This window comes from Monodelphis domestica, chromosome 3 (genome assembly GCF_027887165.1).
Source record: "Monodelphis domestica isolate mMonDom1 chromosome 3, mMonDom1.pri, whole genome shotgun sequence".
In the NCBI taxonomy this organism is placed as follows: domain Eukaryota; kingdom Metazoa; phylum Chordata; class Mammalia; order Didelphimorphia; family Didelphidae; genus Monodelphis; species Monodelphis domestica.
This window is the reverse complement of record NC_077229.1, coordinates 49,690,104-49,707,600: the sequence shown is the minus strand read 5'-3', so window position 1 is coordinate 49,707,600 and position 17,497 is coordinate 49,690,104. Positions and strand designations below refer to the sequence as shown.

General features: G+C 38.9%; 1 protein-coding gene across 2 annotated transcripts in view; it reads right to left on the bottom strand.

Moving 5' to 3' along the window:
- Window positions 1-8,520: 8,520 nt before the first annotated feature.
- Window positions 8,521-17,497, bottom strand: part of AACS (acetoacetyl-CoA synthetase) — an 89,160-nt gene continuing 80,183 nt past the window's right edge. For both annotated transcript variants that reach the window (XM_001366660.4, XM_056821904.1), the window contains 3 exons: window positions 17,211-17,269; window positions 15,589-15,791; window positions 8,521-9,961 (listed from right to left, as the gene is read on the bottom strand). In XM_001366660.4, coding sequence (XP_001366697.1) covers window positions 9,824-9,961; window positions 15,589-15,791; window positions 17,211-17,269 — 400 coding nt within the window. In that variant the 3' untranslated portion in view covers window positions 8,521-9,823. The remainder of the gene's footprint in view (window positions 9,962-15,588; window positions 15,792-17,210; window positions 17,270-17,497) is intronic.

Here is a 17,497-nt window from a genome sequence, read left to right as displayed (position 1 = left end):
TCCTTCTGCATCTAGATTATGTTTGTGTTCGCTACCCCTAGAAACCCAGGCAAACTCTTGTGTATGTATCATGTAACCCAGCCAAACCTTTGTGTTATATCAGGTAACCTATAGAAACTCCCCCCATCCAATCATTGCCTGTTACCATGTGCCCTCTATTAACATCCTGATCACTCTCAATAAAGTTGCCTTTGGTCACCATGCCATCCACATCACTGGCCCTCCTGCTCTGAAACAGTGTTTGTTTCATCCTTCCTACCTTATCTTCAGTTCTCTTAACCCTTCAAGGACCCCAACTGCTATTAGGCAAGCCCCCCCAAGTTCCTGACAAGTGCTAGCTACCATCATCATTATTTTAGGAAGGACATTGACAAGTTGGAGAATATTCAAAGAAAGGTTACCAGGAAAATCAGGGGACCTGAAACCATTCTTTCTTTTATGTCCCTAAGGCACAAAGGAAGTCCTTAATAGCCATTTGTTGGTGGAAAGGTTCCATTAAGGATGCCTAGCCTGAAGAAATTACTTAGAAAGGATTGAAAAGTTGTTTTCAACTATTTGAAGAATTGTCATGTGAAATGGGGATTAAACCTATTCTGCTTGGCCCCAAAGGGTAGATGAAGGATGGAGATGGGCAAATTTGATAAAGATGAAAGGAAAAACCACCTAACAATAAACACAAGCTAGGACTAGAACAGGTTGCCTCGGGACACTGTCATCTCCGTATTACCATAGGTCTTCATATAAAGGCTATATGACGTGGGTCTGGGCCTTGAAGCCACTTTTGACTTAGAGATAGTGTTTCCTGTCCACTCTCCTTAGCAAAGTAATTAGTTGATCCCAATAAGAAGCATCTTCTTTCATTCAAATAAACTCCACAATGTCTCTAAATGGCAACCCGACTCAGAATTACTCAGTTGTCAGTCAGGATGCGTGTCCTCATCCTGGTTGTGATGTAAAAACAAGATGCAACAATGAGCAGATGAGTTATGTAATGCTATAGAAGAGGTACACAAACACAGTCCTGATCTTCAAAAGTGATTTCTTTAAACTCTGAGTTAATGAACTCAACATTTATGCCTAGAAAAATCTTAGATGGGATTTCCAAAGTGTTCATTTATGAGTTCTTGGAAAAGGAAATGGCGATCACTAAGAGCCAGCAGAGATTCATTAAGAGTTACATCAACATAACCAGACACTGGTAGTCAGAAATTCCCCAGTATTTGTCTTCTTAAGGTCCTGGAGAACTCAGTGCCTTCCTCTCAGGGGTTCATCCTTCCATCTGTTGGCTCATTTCTCACACTGTCAGACACAGCCTTAAGACTCTCCTCTTCCCTTTATCCTTCCCCCTTTGGAAGTAGGAGGGACCAAGTTCTCCTTGAGGTCAACTATATGACAGCTGGAGAAGTTTTTGTCCACCAATCAATGTCAAGTTATACCAAACTGGAAGCAAAGTAGGAATCTATCAACTGAGGAATGGCCAAATTGCAATATGTGAATGCAATGGGATATTACAGAGCTGTAAGAAGTAACCAATTTGTACAATTCAGAGAAACGCAAGTAGCTTGATACAAACCAAAGGTAGAACGAAGTCAGTAGAACCAAGAAAACAAGATATGCAATGTGATGTGTGTAAGTGGAAAGAAAAAAATAAATAAAACTGTGTCATCTAGTTATGATGATCAAGTTTGTCTTGGTATTAGAGTTGAGAAAATGCACCTCTCTGCCTTTATTGGATCAAATGTGATAATAATTGACTGTACTTTTCAAACCTTACAGATCAATATAAATGCTAGCTATTATATATATTATATATGCACATATATAACTATTATTATGGCAGCGAAGTGGCACAGTGGATAGAGTGCCAGACCTGGAGTCAAGAAAGCTTCATCTCCCTGAATTCAAATCCAGCCCCAGATGTTTACAAACTGTTTGACCCTGGGCAAGTCACAACTCTGTTGGCTTCAGTTTCCTCATCTGTAAAATGAGCTGGAGAAGGAAATGGCAAACCACTCCAGATTCTTTACCAAGAAAACAGCAAGTAGTCCCAAAGAGTGGGACCTAAAAATCTTTTAGTGGGAACTAAAAAACTAAACATTATTATTAAGGCTAAGATGGGGAACAAAGGGTGTAGAACATTTTATATATTGTCAGATATAGCTGATATTAGTCGTTTATACTTAAATTTTTTCCCTCTGTCTCTTTCACAAGGGAAAGTTCCCCTGATAGAGAAGTTAGGGAGGATACGTTCAATTTAATCCAATTTAATAAACATTTATTAAGCCCTATGCTAAGTGCTAGGGATACAAATAAAAAAAAAAGAAAGACAATCTCTGTCCTCAAGGAGCTTACAATCTAATGGAGGAAAATAACACATAAAAGGAAGCTGAAGGGGGCAACTAGGTAGCTCAAAGGATTGAGGGTCAGGTCCTGCTCTCAAATTTGGCCTCAGACACTTCCCAGCTGTGTGACCCTGGGTAAGTCACTTGACCTCCATTGCCTAGCCCTTACCACTCTTCTGCCTTGGAAGCAATACACAGTATTGATTCTAAGACAGAAGGTGAGGGTTTAAAAAAAAAGAAGAGTGAGAGAGGAAGTTGAAAATGGGGCACAGGAATCACCAGGGAGAGGGTACCAGAGTCAAAACCAAGCCGAGCTTCTGATGGAAAATAGTTACCTGGAAAGTCCTGAACTCTATAAAGGAAGGCTTTGAGAAGAGTTTACTATTCTACCTCCAACTCCCCAATCAGAGGGAAGAAGCAATTGAGGGAGATGAGGAGGTGTTGAATATCAAAAACTGAGTCAATGTGAATAGTGATTGAATTTCGGAGGCTCAGAGGCAGAAAATTCTGTGATGGAAACCAAGCAGGGCTGCTAACAGAGAAAGGAGAGTTAACTTCCTTCTCAGGAAATACCTGTTTGTAAAATGTTAATTGGTCAAATTGATATTGGAGTACTCATTACTGGGCCAATCAATGGTACAGGAGATGCTCTTACTCCCAATTTCTATGGGGAAAACACATTGGAATGGGGACTTGAGCTGATAACCATTACTCCATCCTAAGGATTTCCCTAGAACCTTAGGGGGATGGTAGTTTTGCTCTGGGAACTCGACCTGCTTATGCATGAAAGGGTTGAGAAAGTAAGTCCAGAGTCTCAGCACACTAAGGTTTGCAAAAGCTACTATCAGGGAAATTAGAGGAGGAAAAGGGTTTGGAGAAGGACTAAAGGCAGCCCAGCTGGTGCACCTTATGGCCATATCAAACACTAAAAATGCCCAGAAGTAGCTCTATTTTCCTTCTCTTATTGAGTGAGTTCTTACTATACTTGGTCCAAGTCACGTCAAGGTAAGTCTCTGCTCCGTGTGTCTTCAACTGTCTGTTGTTCCAAACCATCTGTCTTCCATTAATGAAATATTCCAGCATCTCTCATTAAGAAGTAAGTGAACACTAAATGTGCCAGGGACACTTCAAAAGAATTCAAGCCCATTGTAAGGAAGCTTTAAAGACTCCATACAGCTTATTAGAAATGAATACTGATCACACTGAAGAGGACTTGTGTCGAAGCATCACCAGCACAGCCCAGAGGCAGGGCTGATTCCATAAAGAAGCATACTTGGTGCTTTCTACCTGGGTGACCTTGTAAGACACTTCACCTCTCTGGGCCCATTTCCTCAACTGTAAAATTTGAGTTTGGGATAGATGACTTCTGAGGTCCCTTCCAGCTTTAGATCTATAGAGAAAGTCAGGCTATTCTCCAGGTATGCCACTATCTCTCCTAAATCGATCTAGAAATACTAAGGATTATATAGTACTATTAGGTGGCATGACATTTTATCTATAGTCCAAGACAAAGACTCATTCTCCCTCTAGAAGAGTCTAGGAGAAAAGATGCTATCTCTATCTTATTTTTTTTAATTATTTTTTTAAAACCCCTACCTTTAAAGTGGTAAATGATGGAGGGGATGTGGCAAAACTGGGACACTAATGCATATTGGTGGAGTTATGAACAGATCCAACCATTCTGGAGGGCAATTTGGAACCTTGAGCAAAGAGCTATAAAACTGTGCATACCCTTGATCTCGTAATACCACTACTGGGTCTGTATCCCAAAGAGAAAAGAAAAAAAGGGAAAGGACCTACTTGTACAAAAATATTTATCACAGCTCTTTTTGTGGTGGCAAAGAATTGGAAATTGAGGGGATGTCCATCAACTGGAGAATGGCTGAACAAATTATAGTACATGCTAGTGATGGAATACTATTATACTATAAGAAATGATAAGCAAAATGTTTTCAGAACAAAAACTGGAAAGATCTGCAGGAACTGATGCAGAGCCAAATAAGCAGAACTGGAAGAGCACTGTAACAATAATAGCAATATTGGACAATGATTATCTGTGAAAACTGGCTACTCCCAACATTGCAATGATCTGGGATAATCCTAAAAGACTTATGATGGGGAATGATATCCACAACCAGAGAAAGAACTGTTGGAGCCATCTTTCACGTCAGTCTATTTAAGGCTTTATTTGGGGGTTTTGGTTATGTATGAGTTTGCTTTATGAAAATGACCAATATGAAAGTGTGTTTGCATGACAAGAAAAGATAAAAAAAAAAAACCTTTCCTTCCATCTTAGAATCAATAACTGTGTATTGGTTCGAAGGTAGAAGAGTGGTAAGGGCTAGGCAATGGGGGTCAAGTGACTTGCTCAGGGTCACACAGCTGGGAAGTGTCTGAGGTCACGTTTGAACCAGGACCTCCCATCTCTAAGCCTGGCTCTCCATCCATTGAGCCACCCAGCTGCCTTTCTCTGTCTTGGTCTCAATTCTTCACCTCAGACCCAGCTGGCTATAACTGATATTTTTCAATATATTTTGCTAGGTTACATAAATTTTGCTCATGGATTTCTTGTCCTTTCTCTGGAATGCTGGTTTAGTTAGCACATAACCAACTTCTATCAAGGTTAGGAAGAGCAAAAAGTTGCGCAATATAAAGCAACACAAAATTTGAGTTAACTATATTCATTTGTAAGTCACCCTGCAACATGCTACCTGACTGGTTCCTCTGTTTCATTGTATTATCCTGAACTCTGGGGTAATCCAGAGATAATCTGGATAATTTCTGATTAATTAAACCATCCTCAATCCCCCTTAATGTTAGTGTCCTCCCCTCTGTTGATTGTCTCCAATTTATCTCATATATACCTTCTTTGCATGTAGTCACTATCCACAACTGTCTTTTGACTCTCTGTATCCCCAGTACTTGGCACCCTGCCTGGCACATAGTAGGAACTTAATGAATACTTGTTGACTGACTTGTTCTAGAGAATTGCTCCTGGGAAAGGAGGAGGCCCCAGTAATGTAGAAAACAAAAGATATCTATAAAAAGGTATTTTTAAAAAAGAGGAGTGTAATTCCTGTGTACAGGTGGAAGGCTCATGGGGTTGAACATCATATATAAGGCCAGATCTTATAGATGAGGAAGAACAAGCTGCCAGAACCAAAAGATACCACACAGAGAAGCTTCATGGCTGAAACAATGATCCCCAAGAACAAATCTCAACATCCTTCCCCTTGTGCCCAGTGGAGACAAAAGCAGAGTATATGGACCACCCTGGTTTTGGGATGGGGAAAGGATGCTCATCAAGCACGATTCTTCTTCAGATTCTGGTGATCCTGGAGCTCAGTAAGGGAAGCTGGTGTTTACTCCTACAGGAGGTGTAACCATTATAATATGGTTTGCCAAGACTGTGAATTGTCAAAACTGTAAAGGTTTTGGTCAAACTGTAAAGATAATTTTAGTGTTTTGACTTAAAATCTAAAATAAGTGGTCGCCATAGGAAATTCCCAAAATATGAAAATACCCAAGTCAGCTGGGATTTAGGGAGATTTTAATTAATATAAATGGAGGAATTAAGGGAAGGAGAGAGAGAGAGAGAGAGAGAGAGAGAGAGAGAGAGAGAGAGAGAGAGAGAGAGAGAGAGAGAGAGAGAGAGAGAGAGAGAGAGAGAGAGAGAGAGAGAGAGAAAATAGTAGAAAGGGCCTAGGCCAAATGGCCTAGGCCTGAGCCTAAGGGAGAGAGAGTCAGTCTTTATCACTCACCACAAGATCGTCTCAAGCAAGCTCCAGTCCTCCACTGAACTCCTGAACTCCAACACTGAGTTCAATCTTTTTCCTTTTAAAGAAATTTTCTCTTATGTCACCTCCCCTAAATTTTCACATCTACCAATCACAGTAGATGCTTTTTCCCAGGACTGCCCATTCTTAGTTCTCATCTTCTTTTGTTCTCACCTTCTCTGGTTAGATAAAATCTACTGAGTACTTCACACCTCTTTTGTTAATCTTGCCTTTTGTAAGTTGCTTGACCTTTTAGTGATTAATTTAATCTTTATAGGTACTTAGCACCTTTTTGAATAAGATCTAAAAATAGACCTAGCTTAAGGTTCTAGCTTTACTATAAGTATGAGTTAGGGACTTTTCACTGTTCAATCAGGAGTTTGCAACCCCTAAGGCACTGTCTGAATAGGATGGAGTAATTTTAAAAGTTCTCAATATATTCCTGACCAAGTACCTACATTGTTAAAAATGGGGAATAGCTTAATCAACTCTTCTGAAGTAGTCTGAGCAGTTTTTAAGATTCACAGAGTGCAGGGTGATACTAGCATATCCAGGTGGAATAATAAGTCAGAAGCTTCTCAAATGTCCTTTGGAGGACCACTGTAATGCAAGGGTTAAACTCCTAACTCTAAATCTTGAATATATCGTCCCCTCATCTGGAGTATCTTCTCTCTACCTTTCTGCCTATCCAAATACCATCCATCTTTCAAGGCCCAGCTCAAAATCCATGTATGTCCTCTTCCATGAAGCTTTCCCCAATCATCACAGTCCACATGCATGTCTTCATCCTCTGAACTGCCCCCTCCCCAGTATTTATTTCACTATCATTCATTTGGCATTTAATGATATACCACCTTTTGTCATTTGTTAAGTTGTTCCCTGTGTAATCTCTCCAAGTAGACTGTAAGTGAAGTGAACTCTTGGAGAACAGGGACTAGGTTTTGTGTTTCTCATACTCATTCCCCTTGTAGCACTTTGGAAGGCAGCCTGGTGTGAATTTTAAAACTATTCCACCCTAATCAGACCATTCTTTAGAAGATGTGATTAGTTATTTCCTGATCAGTAACAATGGAGATGCTTGGAATAACAGAATCAGTTCTTGGAAACTCTACATTCTCCACCCTACTCAGTTTAATGAGATTTTGAAGGTCTGCATCAAACTCAAGATTTAATTATCTGAGGAGATGGCCTTCAACAGACATGTGCAAGAAAAGGACAGACCTCTGGGCTGTCCTAAGTCAAGCTAAGTCCTCATTGGTACAGATGAGATGCAGAAAAGGGATGTAAAAATGTCCATATAAGGCACATCACTTCCTGTCTCTTGCTCTTTCCCTAGAGAGACAACTCTGACTGGCAGCGTGCTAAGTGTTCCAACATCTTAGAGTGTTGGGTGGTGAGTTTTGCCCTGGAGCTGATTTCAGGTTCAGGCATCTTAGCTGAGCCCCTTTGGAGGTCAGGCTGATTCCTTCCTCCTTCATACTCCAAACCCTTACTCCCTAACTCCTGATATCCCCGCCCAAAACTAATCGGGCAGGGGGAGAGGGAGAGAAAAAACCTACTCCTTCTTCCTTCTTCTTAATCTTCTCCACTATCAATTAAATAACCATAAAATTTGGCAGCTGACTTGGGTATTTTATTATTTGGGATTTCCCTTGGTGACCACTTAAATTTAGATTTTTTTCTGTCTCAACCATAATTTCACTCTTTACACTGGCAAGGTAGAAAGAACCCTGGATTTCAAAAGAGAGCAGTGGCGTCCAATTCCCAACTCTGCCTCTCCTCCCCTCTCACAACTTCATTTTTCCAATCTGTAAAATGAGGGCGCTGTACTAACTAGACTCTAAGGTCCTTCCCAGCTTTAAACCCATGATATTATGTGTTAATATAAAAAGTGGCATTGTGCTCATTATTAATTAAAGCCTAATCCTAAACTGCAAGGATACCTACAATTAAGATTTCAAATGCAAAGCAGCTAGGTGGCTCACTGGTTAGAGCACCAGACCTGGAGTTGAGAAGACCTGGGTTCAAATCCAGCCTCAGGCACTTCCTAGCTATGTTGACCTAGGGCAAGTCACTTAACCCCAATTGCCTGGGTGTGGGGGGAGTCTTCAAAGATGTCTTCATGTTTGGACTTCATTTCCTCTATATTCCTGTAATGACCTACAAGATAACTACAGTTATAAACCTACGATTTCTGTCTTCTTCAATGCTCGATACATGAGGCAGGGTGAATCCTCATGTTGGCCCACAAGAGTGACACCGACTAAATTCTGTGCCCCAAAGGATCAAAATAACCAATCACTCTTATTAGAAAAAGGGTTAAAAATGCACAACTTGTTAATGAGGGAAAGCCGTTGATATGACAACGTGTCCATGGAAAAGAAACAATAGAGGCATTTATCTAGATGTATAACATATATTCATTTATTGTTGCACCATATTCCTAACAATATTTTCCCCCCTTTGTATCATAACCTGGAAGAAAAAAGGGCTTAAAAGACTCATTTCACTTGGAACAATGTACTCCATTGGAAAAAATACAAAATTGAATACCAGAGTTTGTAAAATTCATAATAGGCTAAAGAGTTCACTAAAATAATTGGTTGGTATAACATAGGAAGCTCTAGTAATGAAATTTCAACATGAAAATAAACATATCCAGAAAATACAGTAGAAACTGAAAGAATATTTTCCTGAAGACACAAAGGCTCATCCAGGCTATTAGGCATCTCCCATCTCCATCTCTCCCAGAACCCAGGGCCAGCTCCAGTGCTAGAAGGACACACCTCATGGCCAGGGCTGAGCACATTACACAGGGCAGTGTCTCCATTGTACTCCCAGAAAAGGAAACATCACCCAATGGTACAAATGTCTAACACCAAAACGCATAAACCCAACACTTCACAATTGTATTTTAAAAAACTTAAACTACTAAAAATTAAAAATCAGTTCATAGGAAAGTCCTATGAAATATTAAAATCCATTTGTCAATGGGAAAATGCAGGCTTTTCATGAAACTGGTTCAGTGAGCTATAACGTACAGAGGTAAAATACCTATTAGACACATAAAGCATAGTCTAGCACTCACTCAGCTGGAAAGTGGCTAGAAATCAGCTATGAAGAGATCTGGGACTAGAGCTATGCCTACATTGGTCTAAGTAACTGCCAATTCTCACTAAGACATCAGCATCTCCTGAGGTACTGTTCAAGGTGCCAAGTAAAACATAAACTATAGTTCTTAAGTCCTGAGGTTCACCTTTCCCTTGAGGCAGGAAGAGGTCATTTTACAGATCCATTACAAAGCTCTCCTCAGGAATCTAAAATCTCAGTCACTCCTCAGAACAAGGATTATCCTATCACTAAACATATTCACATGCACTCCTATATACAATTTATGTGTGTGTGTGTGTTTGCATGTGTAGTGATACACACAAAGTCTCTCTTTAACTAGATATATAGATAAATAACACCACCCTCAAAGCTACCTTTCATCCTAAAAACCAGGATTTTCCTTCAAGTTGTCAAGATGCAGGATATAAGCTATATTTAACTGCTAAAGAGGGAAATCATTTACCCTCAATATTTGTATAAAGCACTTTGTGTAAGTTTCCTTTTAAAAAGAATCTTCAGTATTTCAATAATTTTTGAAGATATGAGAGCTCTATGTACAAATGTGTGCCAGAGAAAGGCACTACTCAGTCACAGTTAGAAATTCTGAAGTTCAGGAATATTCTGGTACAAGTCCAAGGATTCAGGGTTGGAGAATGAGCCACGCTGCTCCACCAACTTCCCAGCAATGATGTGTTTCACTGCAACTTCCACTTTCTTCCCATTAATTGTATACTGCAAGGTAAAAAAAGAAGGGAAAATTTCAAGGTACACTCTTAAGAAAACAACTCACCCTCTACATGCACTTACTATTTTCTCTTTTTAACAAGCTTTACCTTCTGTCTTAGACTCGATGCCAAGTTTCCATTTTAAGGCAGAAGAAGAGAGGTAAGGACTAGGCAAGGGAAATTAAGTGATTTGCCCAGGGTCACACAGCTAGAAGTTTCTAAGGCCAGGTTTGAACTTAAGTCCTCCCAAATCCAAGCCTGGTGCTCTATCCTCTGTACATAAACATACCAAAGAAGAAAAATTGCTCACCCTGTTCAAACAATTTCTGTATCTGACCAATTCCACCACAATGTTTCTAAGGCCCTAAGTCTTTGAAGTAGTAGAAGCACACAATAGGTGGCTTTCATTTGGAAGAACGCCTTCTTCTCCTAAAATATACTCTACTGTCCAGAGCCTAAACTCAACTCAATGTAAAAAACACCAGTAAAACACCTACTATATGCAAGGCACTGTTCTAGAATAGACACTGGTGATGCAATTCTTTTTAACTGCCCCTGCTCTCTCATTAGTCTCTCACTAGTGAGAGACAGGACTATATATATAGAGAGAAACATAATACAAGAAAGGTAGGGAGAGATCACTAAATTACTCTAGAAATATTTTTCTATCACTAAAATCAGAGGGCTTGTGGAAAACTACAAGGAGAAGGTTACACCTGACCAGAACAGTTAGGACATCAAAAGTCAATCTGACTGGGACAGGTAGGTGGCCAGACCTAGAGATGTCCTGGGTTCCAATCTGACCCCCAATACTTCCTAGCTGTGGGACCCTGCGCAGATCACTTAACTCCAATTACCCACTTTTCTGTCTTGGAATCAATGCTCAATATCAATTCCAAGGCAGAAGGTAAGGTTTGTTTTGTTTGGTTTTTTTTTAAGTCAATTTGGCTATATTACTCTGAAGTTACAAGTGAATTTAGACTTTTTTTTTTCTTTTTGGCTTCTGAAATTTTATGGTCAAACACAGAAAGTACAAGACTTCTTTTCTCTTGGTCACATGAGCACTCCTCAGGGTTCAGATTCAAGACACAAGAAGGTAAAATAAGTGTGTTTTGTCAAAGTAAGATTCCCAATTACTATAAAATGAAGAAAACTTTCCTGGTAGAGTCAAGTTTCAAAGAATAGAGAGGTTGTAAGGGCTTAAAAGCACAGATGTCAATGAATCTCCAAAAATTAAAGCTGCTAAATAGCCTAGGAGTCACCAAATGAGTGAAATATAATCAATGAATTACAAGGTAATTCTTTAATATTGTCCCTGTTACCTTCAGGTCTGATTCTTAACCATTCTTGTTGGAAAGCTCTTTCTCTTCTGAAATTCTTAAATGTATGCAGCTCTCTCTAGAAACATGTCAGACATAAGCTTCTCCTAATCAAAACTGGGTTTAAGTAACTAACAAATATGGATGGACTTCAGAGCAAACCCACTGAATATAGAATATAGCATGGTAACATGTGATCACTGTTCCATGAACACATTTTTACCTGAAGTATAATTAAAATTTAGTCATTTGAAAAAGTCAGTCAATGTGTGAACTAATTAAAGATCTGAGCAGTGACGCCCCAAGGCCTACCTGTCATCTACATCACACAGCAAAGTTCTAAGACAGAAGGTAAGGGTTTAAAATAATGTGTGTCTACTTTGAACTAAACATTGTGTTTTACGAAAGTGCTTTTGATTAAAGAAATGTGAATTAAAACAATTCTGAGGTACCACCTCATATCTATCAGATTGGCCAACATGACAGTAAAAGGAAAATTATAAGTGTTGAAGAGGATATGGAAAAACTGAGACACTTAATGCATTACTAGTGAAATTGTGAGCTGATCCAACCAATCTGGAGGGCAATTTGGAATTATGCCCAAAGGGCTATAAAAGAATGCATATTCTTTGATCTGATAATACCACTACTGGGTCTATATCCCAAAGAGATTTTAAAAAATGGGAAAGGACCTGCTTGTACAAAAATAATTATAGCTGCTCTTTTTGTTGTGGCAAAAAATTGGAAACTAAAAGGATGCCCCTCTGTTGGGAAATGGTTGAACAAATTGTGGTATATGCTGGTGATGGAATACTACTGTGCTCAAAAGATTAATGAACAGAATGATTTCAGAAAGAACTGGAAAGACCTACATCAACTGATGTAGAGTGAAATAAGCAGAACCAGGAGAACATTATACACGGTAACAGCAATATTGTAGAATGATCAAATGTGATAGACTTAGCTACTACCAACAATAAAATGATCCAGAACAATTTTGGAGGACTTATGACAAAAAATGCTATCCATCTCCAGAGAAAGAACTATTGGAGTAAGAATGCAGATGAAAGCATATAATTTATCACTTGTTTACTTGGATATATGTTTTGGGGTTTTGGCTTTGTAACATTACTCACTCACAAAAACGAATAACATGGAAACATGTTTTGAGTGACAATACAAGTATAACCCAGTCTGAATTGCTTTCCAGATCCTGGAGTGGGGGAAGAAAGAAGGAAAAGAGACAATTTGGATCATATAACTTCAGAAAACATATGTGGAAATATGTTATTAAAAATTTTTTAAAAATAAGATAAAGGGAGTAGCTGGGTATCTCAGTGGACTGAGAGCCAGGCCTAGAAATGAGAGATCCTAGGTTCAAATATGACCTCAGACACTTCCCAGCTATGTGATCCTGGGCAAGTCACTTAACCCTCATTGCCTAGCTCTTACCCCTCTTCTGCCTTGGAACCAATACACAGTATTGATTCCAAGACGGAAGGTAAGGGTTTTTTTTAAAAATGAATAAATAAAATGAGATAAAAGTCAAAGCATTGTGTGTGATTGGGAGAAAGGAGAGATTCAAAAATTAGACAATGTATGCCTAATGTAAAAATAAATCACAATTACAGGAGTTTGGACAAGAACAAAATAAGTGTGGGCTAGAGTCATTAGTGAATGCTTTAGATAGACCCTGAGCCAGGCCACAAGGGACAGACAGATTTGGATAAGTGACTAGGAAAAGAGTGGTTTCTAGCAAGAGGAAAGAGGCAAAAACGAGAAGACACCAGCCAAAAGGTCTCATAGAAATACATTAGAGTTGGAAAAGACTTTAGAAATCATCTAAGTCCAGCCCCACACTTGATACTCAGACCCACTTCAAGAAGTGTAAAAAAATAGACTCGAATACAGGACTACAATCCCCACAAGCCCTTGCTCTACTTCCCCAAAATGCTTTGTAATCTCACGCAATTCTGAGGTGGGCCGAGATCGAGGAAGGATTTAAGCTGGTGGCAAAGGTTTTTGGGCTCTTTCTCTCTTTTTGGACTTCCGTTTTGGAGCAGATGTGGCTCTTTCCATAATGTAGGTGAGGTCTTGTCTAGGCCTCTGGCCTAAGGCACGTTTTCCTTATCCTGTATTTTCTTTAATCCTTAATCCTTAATAAACCTCTAAAAAAATATAATACTCCTTGCAGAGAGAAACTAATTTCTACCTGCCTCAGGCTCCCTATGTCTCCCCTAAATTTTAATCTTTACAGAAGCAGGCACATTTTTACATTGTTAAGGGAGTGATGAATTGGTCCAGTCATTCTAGAAAATAATTTGGGGAAAAAAATTACTAAAATGTCCATACCATTTGACATAGATTCTCCAAAACCAGGGCAGAATTCCAAGGAAATCAAAGAGAGAAAAAAAGAGCTCAACTATAGTAAAAAAGATATGAAATAGGGACCCCGAAACTGAAGTATCTCCTCCACTCCAATTACTTTGTATTTGCCTTGTATATATTTATACCTGTATCTGCTGTTTCATCCAAGAGAATGTAAGCACCTTGAAGGCAGGGGGAGTTTAATTATTCTTTAAGTAACTGCAGGACCTAGCATAGGGACTGATACACAATAGGCAACTGAGTCATTATTGCACTTTAAACAGTAACAAATATAAAGAATTCAAAGAAGCATGGGAAGACTTATATGAACTGATAGAAAGTGAATTAAACAAAACCAAGAAAATAATATATACAACTCCAACAATATTTTTTAAAAGCAATATAGAAACTGAATGTTGTACAACAATAATGACTAGGTTTGGTCCGGGAAAAGAGTTCAGAAGAGATAGATCTTGAGCCAGGCCATGAAGTACAGACAGATTTGGAGAAAAGAAGAGGAGAGAAGAACATTCTAGGAAGAGTAAAAAGGCAAAATGAAAAGGCCTATTTCTTTCCAGTACTCTCCTTTCATCAAGAAGGTAGTGGACTGAGGATGTGAAATGTAAATGCTGTCAGACATACTTGATATGGGGGGGTTGTTGGTTTTGTATTTTGTTGGGGTTTTTTTCATCTTTGTCACAAGAAAGACTGACTGGATGAGGAAAATGAAGGATACATATAAAAATTAAGTAAGGTCAAAACAATAGATTCTTAAGCCCCAAAGGGGGAGATTGACTTGCTCAAAGTCACCCAGTGAATTCACATAAAAAAAAAAAAAACAGGTCAAGAGCCCAGGTTTGATGTCCTCATCATAGTTTAACACATAGCAGCAGAAACTCATCTGCCTCTGTGTTTATGGATTTTTCAGATCAACTGTCCACACTCACTCTCCATATTCACTTTCCTAACCAATATTAATTATCAGGTTTTCTGACATATGATTAAAAAGAAATCCTAACAGTTCAAGATACTTTCTTTTTAATTTAAAAAAATAAATCCAAGTTTGACAGAAAAAGAAAATCATTCTAGCAAGCTGAAAAATTTAATAGAGCAGTATTGGTCAGCATTTCCTAATAATGCATTTTCATGGATAAATAATGTTTTTGATAATGTCTTTACAAATTCACACCAACTTCTGGGCTGCATTTTATTTTGTTTTTCTCAAAGTGGAATAACTCAAGTTTCAAAAATATGTTAGCCAGGTGGTGTTTTCCTGTGGTCTTTCCTTGGGAGACATAGATACTGTAAGTTTAAAATACATAACACTGTTTGTACACACACAGGCATGCATGTACACACATGCTCAGCAGTTTGTATTTTAAGTTTACAGAAGGCTTTCATTTTGTAAGCAAAAGAGAGTAAAAGCTGCTCTCCAATCTGGGTGAATTCCTACTCTTGCCTCAAAATGAAAATCTCAGCAGATGGAAAACAAAAAGGCAAAGCCAGCTTTCTCCAGCTAAACGTCTAAGGGGCCTCAGTCTCTTTTTTCCTTCTTCTTTGAAGTTTAATATCAGATTTGAAAGAGAGAAAGAGACTCAGGAACTCTAAAATTTGGTCACAATGTATCTTCTGATAATACTTTCAAGAAGGCACAAAAATTGTATTCATGAAAAACAGATAGTTCTATTGGGCCATATACATATCCAATGGGCATATGTACTCATCAGAGCCTGATTTCAAGGCAAACTCTGGAAAGCAGAAAGCAGGAAAGTAAAAGAAGACAAGCCACTAGACCAATGCAGACAAACAATCTAGGAAATCTGAGCACAGCCCTTAGTTGCAGAGATTTCCTGCACATCCACTCCAAAGTAGATGACAACTGCCTAATGGTTACTCCAAAAGTGACAGAAAAGAAAGCCACCCATGGGGAGAGGGCTCCATAACATACCGGGATGTCTTTGGTTTCCAGGATGAGGCTGGGGACATGCCTGGCTGACAAGCCAATGCGAATGGCATCCTTTATCCTCTTCACCAAGTCCTGACTGAATGAGTGCTCGGAAACCATCTTCAGAAATAGGATCACTCGCTCTTCCCCATCCTTATTATACTGTGGGATACACAGGCTATCCAACACTTCCTCAAAGGCTTCCACTGCAGAATACAAAAACCCCCATATTCTGTCAACTCTCCAGCTTTGGGTTTCACCCCAGTCTAAGTCTCTCCAATTACCCCCAAGAATAAATTCCACCCCCTCCCACTTCTACTTCTTTTTCTACTCAAATATACATATGCTTAATAATCTAAGGGTTGACTATCTGAAATGGAAGCCTCCCTAACGCTTGTATTCTTCTCCTTGTGGCTCACAAGAGCCAGAAAAGCTCAGGTACAAAAGGGAGCTTTTCAGCAAAGAGCCAAACTGTATAAACAGAAAAGAACCAAGTCTCTACAGTGTGAATCAGAAAACATGTTAGCTAATACTTTGGCCTTTACAATGTAAACAGTAATCTATTTAGTTCATCAAAACTGTAATAGACCTGAAACTCTTTCTACCCACACATACTCATTAATACTTCTCCCTATAAATCACTAAGAGTGTGGGGAGAGGAATGGGAGTAATTCTTTGAGGTTTTCGAAAGAAGATTGTACGTGTAGACAGGCTTGGTATAACTAAGATTAGCCTAGTTAAAACTACATAACAACAAGCCTCTTTCTTTCAATAGCATTATTATGCCCTATTGTTAAGATGGGAAATTTCCCATTGTTGTTACTGCTAACCATATTTAGGCTGAAGCTATTTTTTCAGCTGTTGGTTGCTACACAGGAGCTTACCTGAGGGAAAGTAACACCCAAATGGGATGGGACAAAGACCCACAAAAAGCCCCACACAGAATGGGAACTAAAAATATAAGAACTGTTAATCAAACAGTAAGTATTTGTTATGATAAAATACATAAGTGAAAACAGTTCCCAGGTGTATGAATTTCAGAGGCACTGACTTCAATCCAAATATAAACATCAATTGCTTTAGGGGATGGTTTCTATTTCCAACAAAGTTGACCATTTAACAAATTTCCTTTAAAGAAGGAGACAGGAGGGCCTGGAAGACCTGAAACCTGAGCTCTTGTTCCAGCTGTGTCACCTCAGTTTCTTCATTTGTAAAATGAGGGATTTAAAATTCATCATCCCTAAGGGTCACTGCAGCTCCATGAAACTATGTATCTACCTAGTTTGGGCCTAGACAAGAAATTACAGTCTGGGTTCTAGTCTTTGTTCTAACACTAACTGGTGTGTAACTGGCCAAACCATTGGTCTCAGGGTCATTCAGTTCCTTCACCTGCAGGTGACACTGATTATCCTTTTACCGTATTAGGATACTAAAACACTAGCTCTTAAAAGCATTCTGGAAAGCAAAAAATGAAGAAGCCTCAAGTATGGAGGCAAATGAATAAGTGTCTTGCTTAGAAATGAAAACTGAAAACTTGGAAAATCTGAGTTCTGGAGTTTAAATGTCCCCACAATATTTCTCTTTGCTATTTAGAGACTAAGGGCTAAGTGAAAAAGGAATCATACCAATGTTATAAATTTCAGAGCTGCCAAAGCGAACTCCATTAGGGTTGAGTGTCCCATCACTGAAAATAAATACAAAGACATTATTAACACAGAGCTTCTTCCTCAAAGAGTGGGCAGAGAATAAGCTGTTTCTCATAACCATCATCAGCCATGATATTTAAAACCATATATAGTTACAAGTTACATAGAAAACTGAAGTCAAAATATCAAATCCTTTAAAAAAGATTTCAGTAATCTTTCCCCCTTCATGCAGAAATTATTATCAATATCTCCACTGGAAAAAGAGA